The sequence below is a fragment of the Ahaetulla prasina genome, chromosome 2, assembly GCF_028640845.1.
Source record: "Ahaetulla prasina isolate Xishuangbanna chromosome 2, ASM2864084v1, whole genome shotgun sequence".
NCBI lineage: Eukaryota > Metazoa > Chordata > Lepidosauria > Squamata > Colubridae > Ahaetulla > Ahaetulla prasina.
The window spans coordinates 136,636,156-136,660,115 of NC_080540.1; the positions used below are offsets into that span (position 1 = coordinate 136,636,156).

A 23,960-nucleotide genomic window follows, 5' to 3' on the forward strand; every position below is an offset into this window, starting at 1 on the left:
GAAAGAGAAGGAGAAGGGTGAGCAGAGCAAAGACCAGAAGTTTGGGAGGTACAATGGCAAACAAGAGGCCATTGGTGATGGTAGCAGCAGCAACAGAAAGATCAATGTTGGGGGTAGGCAGATAGATATTAAATGATGTGATGACAGGGTCATTACAGGAGCCAGCAGCAGATTAATTCTGGGTGGTAGCTACTAGACAATGGGATTATTGATGTAGGCAGCTGATGAAGCTTAGAAGATGCCAACCTGAGGCCAAGATATTGGCATCCAGGATGGGGCTCCCTAAGCACCAGCCATTGGAGCTTGAGATGTTGTGAGATACCCCGGAGAATCCCAGGGTACTCATAACAACCAAACAGAGGCCAGTAGGTATGATGTAGCAACCTAGGAAAAATGTCTGCCCACATTTCAAAACTTCTGTCCCGCCACAAAGCCAAGAACCTGCTCCCAACCCAAAGTCTAACTGCAGCAATACAATACTAACTAGGCATGCCAAAAACTCTATTGAGTTGGCCGATAATGGAATAAAGACAATGGAAGAGTTAAGGTGTACCGAAGACATTGTAAGAAAGATGGAACTAAGACATAGGATAAACCAAGATAGAAAGGTCATAATTACATGAATGCTGGGAAAGAGTAAGAAAGATTTACAACAACAGTTTGCTTAGTGACAGTTCGAAGTTTCAATGGCATTGAAAAAAGTGACACAATCATTTTTTACACTTTTTTACAAGTGTTCGTACAGTATATTTCACATAACTTGTTAGTGTTGACAGGCCTTTTTCAGTAGTTGATCTTATGAATTTTCATGCTTGTAAAGAATTAAGGAAGGTGGCCTGAGATGAGCCTGTTTTCTGTCATGCTGGCTCTTCATGTATCCTTGTATTCATGCAGACACCAAAGCAAAATAGTTTGTGCTTTGCCTGAGAAATAAAGAGGAAGAGGCAAGGGTCAGTTTGATTCCCTTAAGAAAACTCGCAAATGGAGAAGTAGAGGCTGCAGATGGGTTAGTATCAGTATCAGACCACTTTACTACTACAGTAATGGGTTAAAACAACATCAGAGAGGATACTGGGGGAAAAGAATTTGAATAATGGACGAGTTGGCTAACAGATGCTATGATGGCTAAAATGGCTGTTGAACCTGGACTGTGATTTATTGGCTTCAGGCTGGTTAATAAGCTTGAAATGGGCAGAGGGAGATGGGGAATGTGCTAGATGACCCTGGGGTGCGCCTGAGAATGAAGATAAATGAAATAAAATGATACCTGCTAGGGAATAACCAGCCCAGTCGTCTCTCATTTTATCAGCTTGAAAGTTGAATGGGACATAGTAATCCCTGGGAACTTCTGCCTGCAAATCAATATAGGAAGCCCTTTTCTTGAACCTAGAGGGGTAAAAGAATAGAACTAGTAATCATAAGATGGGTGAGGTAGATGTTCATCCCCCTCAAGCTTCTTATGAAAGTGAGGAGCAGCTATCTATGTATTTCTGCCTTTTAATTTTTCTAATACGGCAGGTAGTTATTTATAGGGCTATAATGCTGCTCCAATGGAAATTTATTACAAGTTCTTACACACTTTATTTACATAAATCAAGCTAAAATGTAAATTTAAGGCATAAATGATTCAAAGTAAGAGCAGAGGAAAAAAATAAATCCCTACATTAATTAAACTCCAAATTACAATCACATTTGTTTTCCATTACTTTATTTACATCTGAAACTTGCTATTTTATCTAGTTTAATCATCATAATAATAATGATAAAACCTCAGGATCGTTTGCTTTGCTTTATGTGGGGAAAAAACATCTAATGTTTTAGGGAACTTCGGAATGTTCTATTTCTCCTCTACAATGTCCCAACAATTTTATATTAGTTAATTCTCTATTTAGACACAAAACCATTTAAAGTTCAGAGGACTAATTTCCAAAAATTGTTGAATCACACCTGGAACAAAGTAGCCAGCGTGGAATGAAAGGTTTCCAGTGTTCTCCAAAATGCTGGTTTTTCACATCTCTATTCATCATGGGTGCATGGATTTTTGTATAAACAAACAAAAGAAAAGCAATTATAAGCCATCCTAGAATAGCACTGCTATATATCCAGGGAAGCCTTTCATAGAACATAAATTTCCTTTTACCTCACAGAGTGCTTTCTTCCTTTCCATTAGACAAAAATGAGCTGAAAGTGTTTGTGGAGCTGGCTTCCATATCTGCAGGAGAGAATGACATGGATGTGGACCGTGTGGCTTGTTTCCATGATGCCGTGTTTGGCTACTCCTCCCTGCTGTATGATTTAAAGCGAGAGGCAGGATTTAAGGAATTCATGAAGTGTTTGGGGAATATATGGAAAGCTCTGGAAAGTGATCGCAACCTCCCCATGAAACTGGTAATTACTGTAGCAGCCTTGTATCTTTCCATTACTCCTCTTTAAATGGCTGTGCTTTTGATAAAGATGCTTTATGCTTATAGCATATTAATTCATTAAAGATGAGATGTAGTAAAAATACCTGAATGTCTACAGACTACATATGTGCTCTGTGTTCAAAAAGAAACATGGAGCTATGTTTTGCCACACAAAGTCCAGTTTGCATACAGTATTATGTCAGTTGGTGATTTTTGTGAAATTAAACTTACGTAAAATGTGTTTGAAAGCCCAGAAGACAGTGGGGTAGAAATGTTCGAATGTCCTGTGTCTATTTTACCTGACTTAGGAAAATATACAGGCTAATGGGAATATTCCTTGTCATATCTTCTCCCTGCAGAGTGATTCTGCAAGATACTTGGATTGGTTAAAAACTATCAAAGAGAGTCATGGCTCTGTGGAGTTGTCATCTATATCTTTGGCAACTAGCATCAATGAGAAAGGAATTTACAGAATTAAGGCCCCAGTAGAAGGACAGAAGGTGAGACATTGCTTAATAACGATTCCCAAACATGTCTATTTTTTCTTCTTTTCCACTAATTTCCACAAAACTAATTTTAAATGTACTTTATGCATTTGATTTGTTTGCCTCTACTGCTGAACCAACTCTTGGTAGCGTAAAATGAAATAAGGATTAAACACTGAAATACAGTAAAATACAAAATGGATATTATTACATTAAATAGCCTGCTTGTAATGAAAAGAAGTTAGCCCCCCCCCCCCCCCAAAGAGTGGTATTCATGCAATTTTCACCACCACTGACATTTAAAATTGCATTTCCCACTACATTACAATCACTTTTAAGCATGTTTGCTAATAAATTCCTTTCTTTATGAGTGTCTGATTTTACTGAATTAATACATTTAAAAAATAGGCAGTCTTCATTATGTGCTCAATAGTAGTACCTGTGAGAGGGATCTTGGAGTCCTAGTGGATAACCATTTAGATATGAGCCAGCAGTGTGCAGCAGCTGTTAAAAAAGCCAACACAGTTCTGGGCTGCATAAACAGAGGGATAGAATTAAGATCACGTGAAGTGTTAGTGCCACTTTATAATGCCTTGGTAAGGCCACACTTGGAATATTGCATCCAGTTTTGGTCGCCACGATGTAAAAAAGATGTTGAGACTCTAGAAAGAGTGCAGAGAAGAGCAACAAAGATGATTAGGGGACTGGACATATGACATATGAAGAACGGTTGCAGGAACTGGGTATGTCTAGTTTAACAAAAAGAAGGACTAGGGGAGACATGATAGCTGTGTTCCAATATCTCAGGGGCTGCCACAAAGAAGAGGGAGTCAGGCTGTTCACCAAAGCACCTGAGGGTAGAACAAGAAGCAATGGGTGGAAACTGGTCAAAGAAAGAAGCAACTTAGAACTAAGGAGAAATTTCCTGACAGTTAGAACAATTAATAAGTGGAACGACTTACCTTCAGAAGTTGTGAATGCTCCAACACTGGAAATTTTTAAGAAAATGTTGGATAACCATCTGACTGAGATGGTGTAGGGTTTCCTGCCTGGGCAGGGGGTTGGACTAGAAGGCCTCCAAGGTCCCTTCCAACTCTGATGTTATGTTATGTTATGTATGTATGTATGTTTTGTGGAAAGGTTTGCCTGGACACTGTTCTGGACCTGACGATCCAAGAAAGTCATGGGGACCAAGAGAAGACTCGGCAGTATTCTCTGGAAGAGCTTCAAGAACTGATGAACAAGTTGATGCTGATGTCCGGAAAAGAAGAACAAAGTGCACAAGTGGAGAAATTTTCTGAGGTAAGCTTCCTGTTGTATTTTCCTCCACGTTCTAAATTATTGTTATTGACATACATGTGAGGGAGAGGAATGAACGTCCGGCTCCTGCTTTTTTCTTTGTGCTATTTCTAGATTATATTGATAATGTTCCATTTTGAGGAAAGCATCACAATGCCTGGATACTGCCTGCCAAAGTCCATAATTAAATCCATGTCTTGCTAAATCAGTAAATTTCCTATTTTGGTAGTTTTGCGTCTTTATTGAGAGTCAGTGAGATTTTAATATTCTTCAGAACAAAGTTATTGAAACCTGTTAAATTTGGTGATTTAAGCCGTTTTTTTTCTTGAACTTTCATGTGTCTCTGACATTGTACCAGATAATATAAGGGCACACCTTGAAACAACTCCTGTCGTCTTAACAGCCTGATACTGATGAAGAGGAATTTATGATTTTAGATTAGCATTTAGGATTTAAAATAGATACATTTTGTATATATTTAATATGTTTAAAGATTATTGCCATACATACATACATAACATAAATAGATACATCTCATATCAGACTTTTGGATGATTAAGCACATAGACACCCAATTTGTAACCATTTCTAGCAATAGTAAAATTGTTTCATGTCTACTACAGTGATTTAGTATTGTAATACCAAAATGATCCCACTCATAGTCAGACATGAGTCTATATCTTATTTTTCTGGCCCTTTCCTGGATCTCTCGTGTTCTATACAGCTCTATACTCTTTCCCATCTACTCACATATCTTCCCCCCATCAATAGCAGAAAGTATACTTTTAATGGTTCCCCATAGCTTATTTATGAACTTATTGGTTAGAGCATAGAATGGGCAGGACTTGGGAGCTGCACTGAAAAAGCCTATGGATTTCATATCTGTATTCCAAATGATCAAAAGTTGATTGAGGCTACATTAGGTATTTGCCAGGATACATACATTGTATATAGGCTGTTTAATAATTATTTGGATTCAATATAACCATTGTGGTTTTGTATGTATTCTTCACTCAGGTGTTTTCTAGCGTTCAGAGATTCGCATTGTCCTTCATGAACCTTTATTCTGCTGGAAACATGCTTTTCCGAAACTGGATTGCTAACATATATTGCTCACCCGAAAGTCCATATTGCATTAATGTGAACTTTAATTTAAATTCTATCCGTGGCCTTTGTGGACGTGGAGATGTGGCAGAAGTTTTGCCAGCCATGTGCAGGAAGATGGAGAGTTTTCTGGAGAGATGGAATCAGTTCATGTCTGAGAAACGATCCCAGTATTTTTATTTGAATTATTACATGGCTCACCAGCTTGTATATTTATGCAAGGAGCTGGGTTCACAGAAACCCAGTGAGTCTGCCTTAATGATGCTGTCCTTCATAAAACACAGCTGCAATAGACAAGATATTGAAGAAGTCTCCAAACTAGTGATATCTGAAATACCATATAATTTCGATGTTACATATGAACTCCAGGCAAGTAGAAGAGAGTTGATTGAACACCTGGAGGAAATCTGGGGGTCTTACATGGAGAACATGGGCTTATTTCTTCCAGACTGCTTTGATATTGAAACTCTGGGTAGATTCCTATCTAATTTGGCAAATTTGGAGAAAAGGAGTGTTGTGCGAGTATTACCACAAGGTCTTCATACTAGGCAGCCCAATCTCATTCTCTGCCCTCGCTCTGAAATGTTGGTTTCCACAATTTCCATCTACATGAACAGTCCAGAAGAGATGCTACCCTCTTACGATGAAGTTTTATTGTGTACTCCACAAACTAGCTACGAGCAAGTGGAATTGTTTATGAGGCGATGCCTTACTCCAAACAATAAAGAGAAGAAGATTTATACCTTACTCTTTGCAGATGAGTTGAGTTATGATGTTAGTTATAAGTTAGAGGAACTATACCAAACCCTTAATTTAAAACATAGCAGCGATTATCATTTAGTGATGTTCTGCAACTGTGAGAGAGAACACTGCTATATCCCATCTGTTTTTAGTAATTCCATCATTCACATGACCCCTCTTCGGCCCCTAAAAGACATTCAAAGTTACCTTGGGAAACATTACAAAGCCACGAAGCTTGGAAATCCATCAACTTCCATCTTCAAGAATAACATGTGTGTTGGGATTGTATCTTCTGAAAGAGCTGGAATGGGTGAGAAAACCAAGTTCAAACGATCTCCCATCTTGGAAATATAGTTTAGCAAGCAAAGAATGATCCATATTAGAATAATAGTTAATAATTAATATTAATCAGGGTTCTTTATAAAATCTGTTTCAAATTATATACTACTATGTTAATAGTACAGTACTAGCAGTTTATGGTTAAATAGTGCTTTAGTTAATTGGAATTGTCATTTTAATTAACATGGAATGTTCTAATCTTCTTAATCACTATACTGGAGAACTAGAGGAAGAGGACTACATAAAAGTGACTTAAATTAGAACTTATTCTATCATCCATCTATCTATCTATCTATCTATCTATCTTCTATCTAATCTGAATTTATTACAGCTGCCCAAATCCAAAGGACTCTGGGCAGTAGAAGTTGAGGAACTCAATGTTTTCGACTTCAAATTTTGGCCTATTGAGCAAGCACTTTCTTTGCAAGTGTATGCTTTAAAGCCTTTGTGCTTTTATTCACAATAAAGAAAGAAAAAAAAGGAAACATCTTCCTTTAAAGAAGCTCAGAAAAAGAAATCAGAATCTCCAGGTTCAATTCCTGTTAGCACTATTTTTCTGCCCACCACAGTTTATTCTGATCTTTATTTTTAACTGGATTGGTTATCTTTGATGTTCCCTATATTTTTTATATTAGTTGCTAGGCATTTGTATAGACTAGGGATGTCAAAGACAAGGCCCGGGGGCCATATTCAGCCTTTGAGATGTTTAGATCTGGCCCACGGGTCTGCCCTGAAAACAGCAAAGGACAGCCCACGATGCCTCTGCCAGCAAAAATGGAGGCCATCAGAACTTGCAGGGACTGTGTGCGGCCCTCCCAGGCTCCATTTTCGCTGGTAGAGGTTGCAGGAGGCCATTGCAGGTGGAAACAGAGCTTGGGAGAGCAAACCACGCCCACTCTGGCCATCACCCCGCCCCCAAGATCAAACACATCCCTGATGCGGCCCTCAATGAAATTGAGTTTGACACCCCTGGTGTAGACTTCGTGAGTTCTCAATCCCAAATGAATTAGGTATTTTATTTTTGTTTTTCCTGTCAGTATCTTAAATTCTTTTTTTTTTTTTATTAAAAACTATAGGAAAATCTCTGTATATAAAGAGGATGCATCAGAAAATGAAAGCACAATTGCAAGGACACAGAGTTCATTTAAGAACTATTCGGCTGATTGATCCCCATGTGAATGAAAGAAAAATCCTGAACTCTCTTTTTCTACTCCTGGACCAAAAGTACCAGAAACGACCTATGATTGTGCACTTTGATATTACTTCTTCTGTAAGTATGTCAGTTTTGATTGAGGAGATTTTCTTTTTCCTCCAATACATCTTTTTGTGAGAAGATATGCTTATACCTAGAGGAGGAGCATCCCTGTTTTATTTGTGTGGTCCTTACGTTTCTGTATCCTTCCAGGTTCAGGCTGGAGTTTCAGAATTTTTGTTCAAGCTGTTCGTCTTACGGTATCTGGAAGATGCAGATGGGAAAATCTGGCTTCGGAAACAATGCCACCTCTATGTTGCGGAAATTCTGCAACCATCCCCCTCATCAAAAAAACAAAGAGGATCTGTAAGTACATCCAGAGGCATAGAATATATATTTGCTGTGTTTTTAGTATTTCAAAGTAGAACTTTAAAATAAAATAGAACTTTAAAACTGGTTTCTGTGGAATCCTAAGATTCTGTAAGACGATAGAAAAAGTAGCAATTTAGTTGTGCCTATGGAGTGACTTAAGGAAAAAAATACCTACAATGGACAGGGGGGAAAACATCTCCCTACATGGGATTAAAGTGACTGCAAGGGACTGAACCTTTCCCCCCCACCTCCATGGATCGTTAAATAGATTTTTTCCATAATCTCTTGTAGCAAAGCAGTATTTCTGTTCGTAGTAATTACAATTCTGCAGTATTGACAACTCTTTTTCGTAGTACAAAATTAAAATACTGGAAAACTGTGGAGCTTGTGACATAAGAGAATAAATTAAAAAAAATACCACTTTTGATTGTATTATAACTCCTTCCTTTTCTCCCTCTGGTTTATTTTCAGAAATTTCCAGGACTGAACTACAGTTTCCTTGATGTATTCCCTCAAATAACTTGCAGATCTCCTAAAGAAGTACTAGGCAACAGTATTCAGGAGAATTTATTTCATGACAGCAGTGATCCCGGAGTAGATCAAGGAATGTTCTGCAGTGAAGCTTTTCAGAGACCATTCCAGTATTTGATAAGAGAAAACAGACATGAAAATCTTGATGCGTTCCGGTATAGAAAAGGTTCGGTGGAAGGGACTCCAGGAGAATGCCTACAGCTGTTCTTGATCTACTGTGGAGTGCTTGATCCTTCTTGGTCAGAACTTAGAAACTTTGCTTGGTTTCTTAACCTTCAGCTGAAAAATTGTGAAACCTCTGTTTTCTGTAATGCTGATTTTGTCCAGGACACTTTGCAGGGCTTTAAAAATTTTGTGGTCAAATTTATGATTTTAATGGCAAAGGATTTTGCAACTCCTTCACTTAACATTTCTGATGAAAGCCCTGGAATGCAAGTTTTCGAAGAGGTGACTGAGGAAGCTCTTGCTCCATTTCTGCTCCGGAAAAAGTGGGAATCTGAACCCCATCCATACATATTCTTTAATGAGGACTGTGTATCTATGACTTTCATTGGCTTTCATCTGCAGCACAATGACAATGGTAGCATTGATGCCATCAATCCTTTGAATGGCAAGATTATCAAGAGAAATGTCATGACCCTTCAATTGTACATGGGATTAAATCTGCAGAGAGTTCCATTCAATATTAATTTTGATGCACTGACCAGAGCTCAGAAAATTGAGAAACTTTGCATGGTCTTGGGGATCCAGTGGCCAACCGATCCTGATGACACTTACGAACTTACAACAGATAATATACTGAAAATGCTTGCCATTGAAATGAGATTTAGGTGTGGAATTCCTGTTGTTCTGATGGGAGAAACCGGCTGTGGAAAAACCAGGCTTATAAAATATCTGTGTGAACTGCGTAAGAGTGGTGCCGATGCTGATAATATGAAGCTTGTTAAGGTTCACGGAGGTACCACAGCAGATGCGATCTATGCTAAAGTGAGGGAGGCTGAAGATATGGCACAATACAATAAGTTGAATTATCAGTTTGACACAATTTTATTTTTTGATGAAGCCAACACCACAGACGCTGTCAGCAGCATCAAGGAAGTCTTATGTGACCACACAATAGAAGGACAGCCTTTATGTCCCAACTCAGGTTTACAGATCATAGCTGCATGCAATCCTTATCGTAAACACACACCAAAAATGATCCAGCGCTTGGAGTCAGCTGGGCTGGGTTATCGTGTCAAAGCAGAGGACACCAGCGAAAAGCTTGGTTCCATCCCCCTTAGGCAGCTTGTTTACCGTGTCCATGCACTTCCACCAAGCATGATCCCTCTGGTGTGGGATTTTGGGCAATTGAACAATATCACTGAAAAACTGTACATTGAACAGATTGTGCAAAAACTTGCCAAGTCGATCACGATGTCTGCTAGTGAGATCCAAATGATTACTGAGGTGCTTTTTAAGTCGCAGACCTACATGAGACAGCGGAAAGACGAATGCAGCTTTATCAGCCTCAGAGATGTTGAGCGCTGTATGGAAGTCTTCAAATGGTTTCACGGCCACAGTGAACGTCTTATTGAACATCTGGAGAAGTTTCTGGAAAGTAGTCCTCCTAAAAGTGTAATCCAGAGAGACAGAATAATGTGGTCTTTGATTCTTTCAGTTAGTGTTTGCTACCATGCTTCCCTGGAAGAGAAAGAGGCATACTGGAGTGTTATCTGCGAAATATTGCCAAGACCATATGATAATGAAAAAGTAGTTCTTGAAGAAATTAGCTTAATTCAGGATCTTTTTTTGAGTGGTGTGCCTAATAGGCAAAGAATAGCAAAAAACATGGCTCTGAAGGAAAATGTGTTCATGATGGTAATCTGCATTGAACTTAAAATCCCTTTGTTTCTTATTGGGAAGCCGGGCAGCTCAAAATCTCTTGCCAAGACCATCGTGGCTGATGCCATGCAGGGTCAAGCAGCATATTCTGACCTTTATAAGGAACTTAAGCAGATCCATTTGGTGTCTTTTCAGTGCAGCCCACATTCAACCCCTGAGGGGATCATAAATACATTCAAGCATTGTGCTCGTTTCCAGGAAGGAAAAAACCTCAGCGAATATGTCTCTGTGGTTGTATTAGATGAAATTGGATTGGCAGAAGACTCTCCCAAAATGCCTCTGAAGACCCTTCACCCTCTCTTAGAAGATGGATGCATTGATGATGATCCACTTCCTCACAAAAAGGTTGGCTTTGTTGGGATATCTAACTGGGCCCTAGATCCAGCTAAGATGAATCGAGGCATCTTTGTATCCCGTGGAGACCTGAATAAAAATGAACTCATAAAAAGCGCAAACGGTATTTGCTCTTCAGATCTTTTTGTGCGACAGAAAGTTGAGCGTTTCTTTCCTATCTTTGCAAATGCATATGAAGAAATTTGCAAGAATCAAATTAAGGATTTTTTTGGATTGCGTGACTATTACAGTCTTGTAAAAATGTTATTTGCTTTGACCAAAAATTCTAAAAGCATACCAGGTCCCCATGAAATAGCAGAGGTTGTTCTCCGAAATTTCAGTGGCAAAGAAGGTGTTGAAGTCTTGGATACTTTCATGTCTAAGATTCCAGAAGGAGGAGATGAAAATTACAAGGATATCAATACAATTGATTTAGTTGAGCAAAACATTCATAGCGATTACCAGGATGGTGAATGCCGATATCTGCTAGTATTAACAGAAAATTATGCGGCGCTTCAGATTCTCCAACAGCGTTTCTTTCAAGATGCTCAACCAGAAATTATTTTTGGTTCCAGCTTTCCCAAAGATCAAGAATACACTCAGATTTGCAGAAACATAAACCGAGTCAAAATTTGCATGGAGACTGGGAAGATGGTGGTTCTTCTCAACCTACAAAACCTTTACGAGAGCCTCTATGATGCCCTCAATCAGTATTATGTCCAGCTTGCTGGTCAAAAATATGTTGACTTGGGCTTGGGGACCCATAGAGTGAAATGCAGAGTGCATCCCAAATTTCGACTGATTGTCATTGAGGAGAAAAAGGTGGTGTACAAACAGTTCCCCATTCCACTGATTAACCGGCTTGAAAAACACTATCTAGATATTAATACTGTACTGAACAAGTGGCAAAAGACCATTGTGGAAGACTTGAAGAAATGGGTGGATGACTTTGTAGCAGTTAAAACTGAAAAATATTTTAAGGGTCAACAAACATACAGACCTTCTGATGTTTTTATTGGCTACCATTCAGACTCTTGCGCTTCAGTTGTCCTGCAGGTGACAGAAAACCTGAAAGAGTCTCTTCCTCCTGCACAGCTAAGGGAGAAAGTGCAAGAGCAGTCCGAGTTGGTCCTCTTGAACTGTGCCACCCCAGATTCTGTTGTCCGTCTCGGTGATTCTAAACTGGGTTTTTTTGGAGATAAGTTGGCTAAGATATACTTTCAGCAACAGCAGCATACTTCCTTTGCTGAATTTTTGCACAGATGCCTTCGGTCAGACTCCAGAGGCCATACAGTTTTTATTGAGGTAAACTGCAATTAAATCTTTCTTTCTATTTCCTCCTCCCCCCCCCCTCGGTGCCCCTTTTTTTTCACATTCATAAATATGGTGAATTCTGATTTGTGGCAAGAGCTGCTTTTAAAGACCATTTTAAAATCCTCCAAATTAGAATACATTTCTATTATCCTTAAAGAGTTAGGGCTGGTTACTTTATATTTTGTTTTGGGGATCATAGATAGAAACAGTTTTTAAGATTTAGATCTATTTTGAGACACTTTTGGATGGATAAAAATAACATTAACATGGGGAAAAATAATAGTTTTTACCAAGTTCAGGCTGTTGAGATGATCATTAATATGATCATCTGTACTTACAAAACAAACTTTGTTGCTTAATAGGTTGGAGAAAATGGCTTGTTCTGATATAGTCACAGAACTAGTCCAATAATATTAATGTAGAAAGCCTCAAGCTTGTGTGCTTAAGTGAGAGGTTACTTATGACCTGGATTTAAACTTCCAATGGTCTTTCCCCTGCCCCCATACATGACAGAACTTTGGGTACTTAGAAACACAGAAGTATTTACAGATAGTTGCAGCATTCCATGGTCATGTGGCCACGTGTTATTAAAGTTTTACCAAAATCCGGCGTTTTTCAGAAAAACAGTACCCATAGGAAATCATTGATTTGGTTAATGACTATTGCATTCACTTAAACACGGATTCTCTTAAAGACTGCCTCAAAAAGCATCGTAGAATTTGTTACGATCATCAAGAATAGGGATAGGATAGGATAGGATAGGATAGGATAGGATAGGATAGGATAGGATAGGATAGGATAGGATAGGATAGGATATAAAGAAATTTGGATGTCTGCTGTGATATTATGTGGTTTGGATTTACCCTGAATACTAAAAGTTTTGAAATGAAAAATATATGCAGGAGATATTTATGATATAGAAATGCACTTTCTTGTCAGAATTCCAAGATTCAAGAAGACTCTAGCTGAGGAAATTGAAATAATTTTTTATCTTCAGTATGTTTTTTTTAGCATCTCCATCTGTGGCAGAAAGGTTGAAAAACCAGTGTTCTTTCAGTGTAGAAGTTTGGAATGATTGATGTAAGGCATAACTTTCTTTGGAACAAACAAAGGAATACTTCAGTACTATTTCTGAGTAATAGAACAAAGGAACTTGCTGATACAAATTTATATAATAAATAAAATGTTATTAATAAAGTAAAATTTCTAATCTAAAATGATTTGAAATTACCTGATCTTTTTGTAACCAGTTAATAGATAGTGTCACTTAGATCCTTCCTGATTTTATGCAAAGCCCCAAAACCTATACGGGTAGCCATTGTTTAATGACTGCCTCATTTAATGGTCATTTGCATTATGATGGCAATGAAGAATATTCACATTTATGATTTTCATAGGTGTGTAAAGCAACTGAAAGCTGAAATAAGTTCATAAGCACAATCAAGGTTTCACTTAGCAGGTGCTGTTCCAAATTGTGGTCGCTAAACAAGAGTTACCTATATGTGTGGGGGGAAAGGAAGGGAAAAATATTTCCACTTGGATAATAAAAAACAAGAGATTGCATGACCACCCTGTGAAAAACTTTGTTAATATTTGACAGAAAAATCTGCTGTCTTAACTGTTACAGATGACGACCTTCTCCAGACTCCTGACTGCAGCAGACGCAGAGATTTTGGAGGCAGAATTGCAGCATAATTCAGACAGCCTGAAAGTTTTGTTCTTACAACAATTTGACACAGAGTACTCATTTTTGAAGGATATTCGGTGAGTTTTCCTCATCCACAATGGTTACAGAATAATGCAGATTTGTATGTTCCTTTATATTTCTTTTTCCCCCAAGTGGCATAAAAGTGCTTGTAATGAAACAAATGAAATGAAATAAATAAAAGAGGACTTTTGCAATTAAATTGAAAAACATAAATTGGAGGACGCAGTGAAGTTATGTTACTGTTCAAACTGCTAGGGTGTTTGGAGAGGTGACATTGTTTTAAATAAAGGTCTGGATGTGAATGACCCATTTTTTCTGCAACAAAGTAAAGCCCTTTTAAACATTTCTGTATTTTCTCAGGAATTTTTTTGCTGTGAGGACAGATGGGAGTAAAATCCTCATTATTCAGACTGACTTTGAAAATGGATCACTCAGTGCCCAGCTCATTGCCTCAGCCAGGTAAGTTGCCTGTTAGATAGGACTATTAGATAAGCAATACCGAGCATATAATCAGTTGGTGTAATGTGTTCAATCATATTTATAAGCCATTCTAATTCATAGATTTTTACATAGTCTGATAAATACTCCAGACCAATGTTCTAATTTCTCAGAGAACCATGGGGATCTATTCATCATTTTAGTACCATATATCAGAATGAGGTGGGGGAATTAACTTTATCTGTGCTGAAATAATGGGAGCTGTTGGTCAGTCGAATGCTTTAACTTCACAAAAGAGTGACTTCTGTTTCTCTTACAGGTATTCAGCTGTTAATGAAGTCAACAAAATACAGGAAAATCAAGCCAGGGTGTTCATAATTTTCATCACTAAGCTGTCACGAATCGAAGGAGGAAGTTGCTACATAGGATTTCATGGAGGTAGGTTGGCTTATGTGTAAGAATGCAGAACAAGGAGGCTGGAAATCTGTTTAAAGGGGCTGCTTCCTGCTTCCTCTCACAAATGGTCCCAGCCATGCGATTTACAGATTACTGCAGTGTAGAAAGAGATGTGCTTCTAATACAAGGCTACAAATAAGATGAAACATGTATTACATCATTTCTGTGCAGGGAAAACTTTGCAATTTCTCTTGTATATCATTCATAAATAAAGCTATTTTATTTTTCATATCTGTTAGAAAAATATTTTGAGCAGCTTTGTAAATGCATCAAGGTATGAAGCTTGTTTCATTTGTACATATTATTTATTTATTACTTAGAGATTCCTGTGCTGCTTCTACTACTTATTACATTACTGATTGTGTTCAGTGTCAAGGTAGCTCTGAAATAAAGCCAGGTTAATACCATATCATAAATCAAGATGGGTAAAAGGTAAAGGTTCCCCTCACACATACGTGCTAGTCGTTGCCGACTCTAGAGGGCGGTGCTCATCTCCGTTTCAAAGCCGAAGAGCCAGCGCTGTCCGAAAACGTCTCCGTGGTCATGTAGCCAGCATGACTAAACGCCAAAGGTGCACGGAACACTGTTACCTTCCCACCAAAAATGGTCCCTATTTTTCTACTTGCATTTTTTACGTGCTTTCGAACTGCTAGGTTGACAGATGCTGGGACAAGTAACGGGACCTCACCCTGTTACGCGGCACTAGGGATTCGAACTGCTGAACTGCCGACCATTTGATTGACAAACTCGGCATCTTACCCACTAAGCCACTGCGTCCCTTTTTCAGGATGGGACCCTCAGCTTATAGTTTGGATTTGGACCCCAAACCTCTTTTTGTGGTCCACAGTGCACCCTCTGAAGAGATCACAAAACTTTGGTGACAAAAATTGCTGAAAATTAGTGATGTGATTTCTTGCCATATTTAGTTAGGAAACATGCAAACTGTATGTTGTTAAATAGGTTTAATGCAGTTCTGAGTCTCTTGAAGTACAAAGAAAAAGAAAATCCCCTTTGCCATTATTGGACCTGAGTTCAATAAAAAAATTAAGGTATGGAGCTCAGGTGGTATCCTATATATGCCATGTAATATATAGGGAAACATTCTTGCTTAAATTTAGTCAAACTTCTCTTCTGGATATATACTGTTAATTTTACTGTTAGTGGATATTCCTCAAGTTTGGTCAGCCATACATATTTACATATTCATTATGCTATTCCCTTTTGGGATAAATAAATTTATGCAAAATGCAAAAAACAAATAAAAGAAGGCTTAAAGGAAAACAAACTCAAATCAATTTTTAACGGCCAAAGGGCCATCAAAAAAGTCAAAGGAAATAACATAAATAAATGGAAGTTTAAGCAAATACATACATACCTACATACACATGTGTGTGTACAGTCATGGACGAAAGTGTTGGCACCCAGAAATTTTTCCAGAAAATCAAGTATTTCTCACAGAAAAGTATTGCAGTAACACATGTTTTGCTATACACATGTTTATTCCCTTTGTGTGTATTGGAACAAAATAAAAAAAGGCAGGAAAAAAAGCAAATTGGACATAATGTCACACAAAACTCCAAAAATGGGCTGGACAAAATTGTTGGCACCCTTTCAAAATTGTGGATAAATAAGATTGTTTCAAGCATGTGATGCTCCTTTAAACTCACCTGGGGCAAGTAACAGGTGTGGGCAATATAAAAATCACACCTGAAAGCAGATAAAAAGGAGAGAAGTTCACTTAGTCTTTGCATTGTGTATCTGTGTGTGCCACACTCAGCATGGACAACAGAAAGAGGAGAAGAGAACTGTCTGAGGACTTGAGAACCAAAATTATGGAAAAATATCAACAATCTCAAGGTTACAAGTCCATCTCCAGAGATCTAGATTTGCCTTTGTCCATAGTGTGCAACATTATCAAGCAGTTTGCAACCCATGGCACTATAGCTAATCTCCCTGGGCGTGGACGGAAGAGAAAAATTGATGAAAGGTTAAAACGCAGGATAGTCTGAATGGTAGATAAACAGCCCCAAACAAGTTCCAAAGAAATTCAAGCTCTCCTGCAGGCTCAGGGAGCATCAGTGTTAGCACGAACTATCCGTCGACATTCAAATGAAATGCTATGGCATAAACGCTATGGCAGGAGACCCAGGAGGACCCCACTGCTGACACAGAGACATAAGAAAGCAAAACTACAGTTTGCCAAAATGTACTTGAGTAAGCCAAAATCCTTCTGGGAAAACATCTTGTGGACAGATGAGACCAAGATAGAGCTTTTTGGTAAAGCACATCATTCTACTGTTTACCGAAAACGGAATGAGGCCTACAAAGAAAAGAACACAGTACCTACAGTGAAATATGGTGGAGGTTCAATGATGTTTTGGGGTTGTTTTGCTGTCTCTGGCACTGGGTGCCTTGACTGTGTGCAAGGCATCATGAAATCTTTCAAAGATCCTGGAGCACAGGGGAGCTGCCAGAGGACTGGAAAAGAGCTGATGTAGTTCTCATCTTCAAAAAAGGAAAAAAAAAACAGATCCAGGAAACTACAGATCTATCAGCCTGACCTCAATACCGGGGAAGATTCTGGAAAAGATAATCAAACAACAAATCACCGAACACTTGAAGCAAGCAAAGTAATAACCAAAAGCCAACATGGATTTGTCAAAAACAGATCATGCCAGACTAATCTTATTGCATTCTTTGACAAAGTGACAAAATTAGTAGACCAGAGGAATGCTGTCGATATAATTTACTTGGACTTCAGTAAAGCATTTGATAAAGTAGACCATAAACTAGATGGTTTTCTACTAGATAAAGTAGAAAAATGTGGGTTAGACAGCACCACCACCAGATGGATTCGTAACTGGCTGACCAACCGTATTCAACGTGTAGTCCTCAATGGAACTACATCCACATGAAGGGAAGTATGCAGTGGAGTACCCCAAGGCTCTGTTTTAGGCCCAGTACTCTTCAACGTCTTCATCAATGACTTGGACAAGGGGATAGATGGGGAACTCATCAAATTTGCAGATGACACCAAGCTGGCAGGAATAGCCAACAGTCCAGAAGATAGGCTCAAGTTACAGAAAGAACTTGACAGACTTGAACATTGGGCGCTATCTAACAAAATGAAATTCAACAGTGAAAAAAGTAAGGTTCTACATTTAGGCAAAAAAACCCAAAATGGACAGGTACCGTATATGTGGTACCTTGCTCAATAATAGTACCTGTGAGAGGGATCTTGGAGTCCTAGTGGACAACCATTTAGATATGAGCGAGCAGTGTGCAGCAGCTGCCAAAAAAGCCAACACAGTTCTGGGCTGCATAAACATCACGTGAAGTGTTCATACCACTTTATAATGCCTTGGTAAGGCCGCACTTGGAATACTGCATTCAGTTTTGGTCGCCACGATGTAAAAAAGATGTTGAGACTCTAGAAAGAGTGCAGAGAAGAGCAACAAAGATGATTAGGGGACTGGAGACTAAAACATATGAAGAACGGTTCAGGAACTGTGTATGTCTAGTTTAATGAAAAGAAGGACTAGGAGAGACATGATAACAGTGTTCCAATATCTCAGGGGTTGCCACTAAGAAGAGGGAGTCGGGCTGTTCTCCAAAGCACCTGAGGGTAGAACAAGAAGCAATGGGTGGAAACTGATCAAGGAAAGAAGCAACTTAGAACAAGGAGAAATTTCCTGACAGTTAGAACAATTAATAAGTGGAACGACTTGCCTGCAGAAGTTGTGAATGCTCCAACACTGGAAATTTTTAAGAAAATGTTGGATAACCATCTGTCTGAGATTGTGTAGGGTTTCCTGCCTGGGTAGGGGGTTGGACTAGAAGGCCCCTTCCAACTCTATTGTTATTATTATTATTATTAAATCTGGGGATTACCAAAGGATTTTGGGTCGCACTGTAGAGCCCAGTGTCAGAAAGCTGGGGTTGAGTCCGAGATCTTGGGTTTTCCAGCAGGACAATGACCCCAAACATACGTCAAAAAGCACCCAGAAATGGATGGCAACAAAGCGCTGGAGAGTTCTGAAGTGGCCAGCAGTAAGTCCAGATCTAAATCCCATTGAACACCTGTGGAGAGATTTTAAAATTGCTGTTGGGAAAAGGCACCCTTCCAATAAGAGAGACCTGGAGCAGTTTGCAAAGGAAGAGTGGTCCAAAATTCTGGGTGAGAGGTGTAAGAAGCTTATTGATGGTTGTAGGAAGCGACTGATTTCAGTTATTTTTTCCAAAGGGTGTGCAACCAAATATTAAGTTAAGGATGCCAATAATTTTGTCCAGCCCATTTTTGGAGTTTTGTGTGACATTATGTCCAATTTGCTTTTTTTCCTGCCTTTTTTTGTTTTGTTCCAATACACACAAAGGGAATAAATGTGTATAGCAAAATATGTGTTACTGCAATACTTTTCTGTGAGAAATACTTGATTTTCTGGAAAAAATTCTGGAGTACCAACACTTTCGGCCATGACTCTGTGTGTGTGTGTGTGTGTGTGTAAATGAACACACACATCCATATCCATATATATGGCTATATTTACACCAAAAATTCACTCATATCTTTCTATTCTTAAGTCCATCACATCCTTACATCCTTCACCGTTTGTTCTTTAGGTTGTATTTTAAGACAAAGATGATCCCTTAAGAAATATCAGGATTTTGTTGAAGTTAAATACTTTGATATGGGCAAATATTTTTGGAATATTTCTATTTATTTATAGCCCCCCTTTATTATTTTTACAAATAACCCAAGGCAGTGAACATATTCAACACACCTTCTTCCTATTTTGCCCACAACCAACAACCCTGTGAGGGGAGTTGGGCTGAGAGAATGACTGACCCAAAGTCACCCAGCTGCCTTTCATGCTTACCAGCAGGACTAGAATTCACGGTTTCCTGCTTTTTAGCCTCGTGTCTTAATCACGAGACCAAACTGACTCTCTGCATAAAGCATATCTTAATTTTGGAGAGTTCTTCTATTTCATGTTGCTATAAATGCAAAATCTATTTTTCCATTTTTTTTCTTAATAGAAATGCAAATGTATACAGGTATTCCTCAACTTACAATCACAACTGAACCCAGAATTTATGTTGCTAAGTGAGAAATTTGTTAAGTGAGTTATCTCCCTTTTACAACTTTCCTTGCCACATTTGTTAAGTGAATGACTGCAGCTGTTAAATTAGTGACATGATTGTTAAGTGAATCTGGCTTCCCCATTGACTATGCTTGTTAAAACATGGCAAAATATGATCACATGACCCTGGGACATTGCAACCATCCTAAATACATGCCAGTTGCCAAGCATCCAAAAGTAAATCACATGACCATGGGAATGCTGCAGCGGTTATAACTGTGAAAAATGGTTACTAGTTATTTTTTTCACTGCCACTGTAACTGAATGGTCACTAAATGAACTGTTGTAAATCAAGGACTACCTGTAATAAAAATAGTATACCTCATGATTCGTTCGGAGGCTAACATATTCGTTGGTTTCCCATAATCCTGTCCTTGCCCCACCCAGCCCCCTCCCCTGAGACATACGATTGGCCAAACTGAAAGGAAGTATTCAATTTTATGTACAATACCCATAAATTAATTTAATGAAGGCCCTTGTTGTTACATGATGAAAGATACATTATTGTATTATCCTAGCCTTCCCTGTGTTAGGTTAAATGGTTTTCCTCAGAAACGATTAATGGAAATGCAGGTAATAGCTGTGATATGTCATCTGTTGTTTTTAGGGCTGTGGCAGTCTGTGCATATTGATGATCTAAGAACCTCCAAGGATATGATCTCTGATATAACATCCCTCAGAAACATCACCATCAGCCAGCTGTTTTCTGAAAATACAGGAGAGTCTGCAGAGAATCCTGAAAGTAAGAAGTTCAACTACATGTTTATGCAGTGCTTAATTCCAACAGTTTGTAGTCATTCCCATCATCGTTTTTAGAGTCAGGCTGCATTCCTATATGAGACTTTGTTTATCATTATAGTTGCAGGGAAAGAAGAAGAAATAGAAGAGGAGATGGAGGTGGAGGTGAAGGCATCACCAATATCCGAACCAGAAATATTTGTAAGTCTTAATATGCCTCACTAATCCAGTTTGATTTTTTTCCCCTTTGATCTCAGAGCAAATGATGTTCTTCTTTGTAGCAACTTGCTTTTTTTGTTCAGTGAAATTGATTATAGAAATAACATATATGTTTCACATATTTGCATCTAGATATTTATGCTTAGCTATCTGTTCTAGCCTTGGGATGATCCACACATTGCCCTATTAGAGTAACATGCATAATGATAAGATATCATTAAAGTAGGACTCCGATTTGTGATCACTCCACAGAAATCACTGTTTGTGATCTTTATGATATCTCCCTTATCTACTGTTTCAGAAGATTATATAGCTGGGAAATAACATATGGCCTTTCAGTTATGCAACAGTGTTCTTTCGTGCCTGTTTTCTCTAGAAATAGAAGTTTCTATAGATGGCTGCTTACCTCCCTAGTTCCTAGTGCTGCATTGTTTTTATTTTACTAAGATATTTGTCCAGGCAGGATATTTTTCTTTCTGGAAACCTAGATGATTGTTTCTCCCTCTGTTCCCAGGGTGAATCCAAAAGTGGGTATCTTAGAGCACCAGAGCCTTATCTAGCACTCAAACTCTGGGATTTCCCCCCCCCCCCCTAAAATTGATGAAAGAAAGGCTGACATAATTTCCTCCTGTTGTATCTTGGAAAAGAAAAAAAGTAGTGCTTTGTAAAACAATTGAAACAATTGTTCTGATCCCAGGTGCGGATGCTGATGAAATGCTGGTCTGACCGTAAGACAGATGTCCTGGGTACCAAATGGCCCTGTTTCAAGCTTGGAATACCCCCCTTTCAACTTGAAAAGGCTGTTTTGCACTTAGAACTTTTCCATTGATAGACAGCACTGTTCTGACAAGATTGGGGAAATCTATTTCAAATTTGGAAGTATTTCAGATTATTTTGCACTGCTAGTGGAAAAAAAAAACTTGACATGTAAGCCCTAGTAAAATACAGCATAGTTCAAACAATAAAAAAAAAGACACCAAAGAAAATTTCTACAAAGCTTCCCTCCATAGAAAGGAAACATAATGGCCTTGGACACTTGCATTATTATCTCATACTTTTCAAGTGTGACACTCAACTATCAGAAGGTTGTCCAGCTCAGTTTAATCAGACACTCATTCACATCTCAAGGGATCTGATAGCCATAGAGCAGAGTTGTCAAACTCAAGCCCAGGGGCCAGATCTGGCCCACGGGGTGTTTAGATCTGGCTTATGGGCTGCCCTGGAAACAGGAAAAGACCGGCCAGAGAAAAGGGCACGTGGCCCTCCCAAGGTCTGTTTTTGCTGGCAGAGGGTTGCAAGAAGCCATTTTCGCTGGCAGAGAGTTTCAAGAGGCTGTCGTAGCTGAAAAGTGAGCTCGCGAGGGCCGTGCACAGCCCTCCTGAGTTTGGTTTTTGCTGGCAGAGGGTTACAGGAGGAGTCGCAGCCAAAAATGGAGTTCGCAAGGACTGTAGGTGGCCCTCCTGAGCTCCATTTTTGCTGACAGAGGGTTGCAGGAGGCCATCGCAGCCAAAAAGAGCTCAGGAGCCCATTTTTGCTGGGAGAGCGCTCAGGCCACCACAGCCGCCCCGACACGTGTGGCCACACACAACCTGGCCATGTCCACCCGGCCCCCTGAGGTGAAACCTAACCATGTTTGAATTTTTGCCCAATAATTTCTCGCTTCTGGACATGTCCACCACACGTGATAATACGATCCCAGTGTCTGGTGGCATTTCCAACATTTAGTTGATTTATCTTTAAACATGTTTTGACCCCCTCGAGGTCAAAGACAACCCTGATGTGGCCCTCAATGAAATAGAGTTTGACACCCCTGCCATAGAGGCAATTATTATACATTGTTTCAGGATATACTAATAGTTGTTTTTTTTTTGTCTTCTCTCTCTGGAAAGTCTAAGGTTTTGGATACTACCATTCTTTTGAGGAGTTGTGTTCAAAGTGCTGTCGGCATGCTAAGAGACCCAAATGAGGATGCCGGTCGTAGCCCTAAGAGAATTGAAATTCTTCTTAGTCTCCTGTCTGAGGAAGATACCCTGCAAGGTATATATAACATACATATGTCCAGAAGGAGCGTGGTCTTTTGTTAAAAGTGAAATACATTTTAATGCAAATTCTTCTTGATAATTAAGGGCTCTACACCACTCTGTATGAATGGTCAGGATACTGAATATACAATAAAAAGCTGAAATAAAGGATCAGTTTCTGTTTTATACTTTTTAGAATGTATTTGTCAGTGATTGTGCTTGACTAGACCCCATAGAAAATCAAAAGATAAGAGCTTGCCTTTTTCCTACAGTCCTTTGGAAGTGTCAAGTAAGTGTGTGTGTGTGTGTGCTTGTATGTGTGTTTATGAAGCAGATTGTTGTTAGCATGAATCAATCCACTATAGGATGAGGTTCCTCATGGAAAATTATGGACCACAATCTACATCCCTATTGAAATGTGAATTGGTAGATTGATCATTTTAATTTCCCAATCTAGGTTGATAGAAAGAATACCTTTACCCTCACCCTTAGTAGTAGTGAGATAAGTGGCCTTGCTAATTAGTTAATACAAAACAGAAAAGGAATAAACTGGTATTTCTCACAAAGGTGTGTAGACTGCAGATAATTCTTAAATAATCTCAAATTATTGATGGTAATCCCCAAGGTTTGTAAACCAGGTTTGTAAATCTGAGGGAAGCAAATATACGATTTTATCTAGGATCATCAAGCAAAAGGCCAGGAAATGTTAATTTTGATTCAAAAACTGAATTACCCATCAGTACCTTCTTTCATCTCCTTTGAAATATAATCCTAAAAAGTGTCTATAAATTTTTTTTGTACAAATAAAAATTAGGCTGTCCTCTTCTTTTTTTTTTTCCCCAGGCAACTTCCTGAAGATTACAAAGAGCCGTCTTACTTACCTTTTAAAGAAACAGGAAGAGAATTCTTTCAGTATGAAAGAGTGGGTGCTCTGGGAGGCCTCAAACCTTACTGCCCTCCAGGAAGGAGGAACATTTAGGTATAGTGTATAGCAGGGGTGTCAAACTCGATTTCATTGGCGGCCTCATCAGGGTTGTTTGACCTCAGGGGGCCTGAGTGGATGTGGTCAGGGTGGGCATGGCCAGCTTGATGTCACTCATGTCGGGGGTGCCTGTGGCGGCCAGAGCGCTCCAGAGAAAACAGGTTCCCAATCTCTGTTTTCGTCTGCGACAGCATTCTACAACCATCTGTCAGCGAAAATCTATCTCGGGAGAGCCACGTGCGGCCCTCTCAAGCTCTG

At 39.0% G+C, this 23,960-nt stretch overlaps 1 protein-coding gene across 3 annotated transcripts in view; it reads left to right on the forward strand.

Moving 5' to 3' along the window:
- Window positions 1–23,960, forward strand: part of RNF213 (ring finger protein 213) — a 129,148-nt gene that overhangs the window by 58,031 nt on the left and 47,157 nt on the right. For all 3 annotated transcript variants that reach the window (XM_058170850.1, XM_058170851.1, XM_058170852.1), the window contains 14 exons: window positions 2,171–2,388; window positions 2,765–2,905; window positions 4,031–4,192; window positions 5,207–6,344; window positions 7,450–7,643; window positions 7,779–7,931; window positions 8,409–11,990; window positions 13,627–13,763; window positions 14,068–14,166; window positions 14,465–14,583; window positions 20,350–20,484; window positions 20,602–20,681; window positions 22,589–22,736; window positions 23,564–23,699. In XM_058170850.1, the coding sequence (XP_058026833.1) occupies window positions 2,171–2,388; window positions 2,765–2,905; window positions 4,031–4,192; window positions 5,207–6,344; window positions 7,450–7,643; window positions 7,779–7,931; window positions 8,409–11,990; window positions 13,627–13,763; window positions 14,068–14,166; window positions 14,465–14,583; window positions 20,350–20,484; window positions 20,602–20,681; window positions 22,589–22,736; window positions 23,564–23,699 (6,442 nt within the window). The remainder of the gene's footprint in view (window positions 1–2,170; window positions 2,389–2,764; window positions 2,906–4,030; window positions 4,193–5,206; window positions 6,345–7,449; window positions 7,644–7,778; window positions 7,932–8,408; window positions 11,991–13,626; window positions 13,764–14,067; window positions 14,167–14,464; window positions 14,584–20,349; window positions 20,485–20,601; window positions 20,682–22,588; window positions 22,737–23,563; window positions 23,700–23,960) is intronic.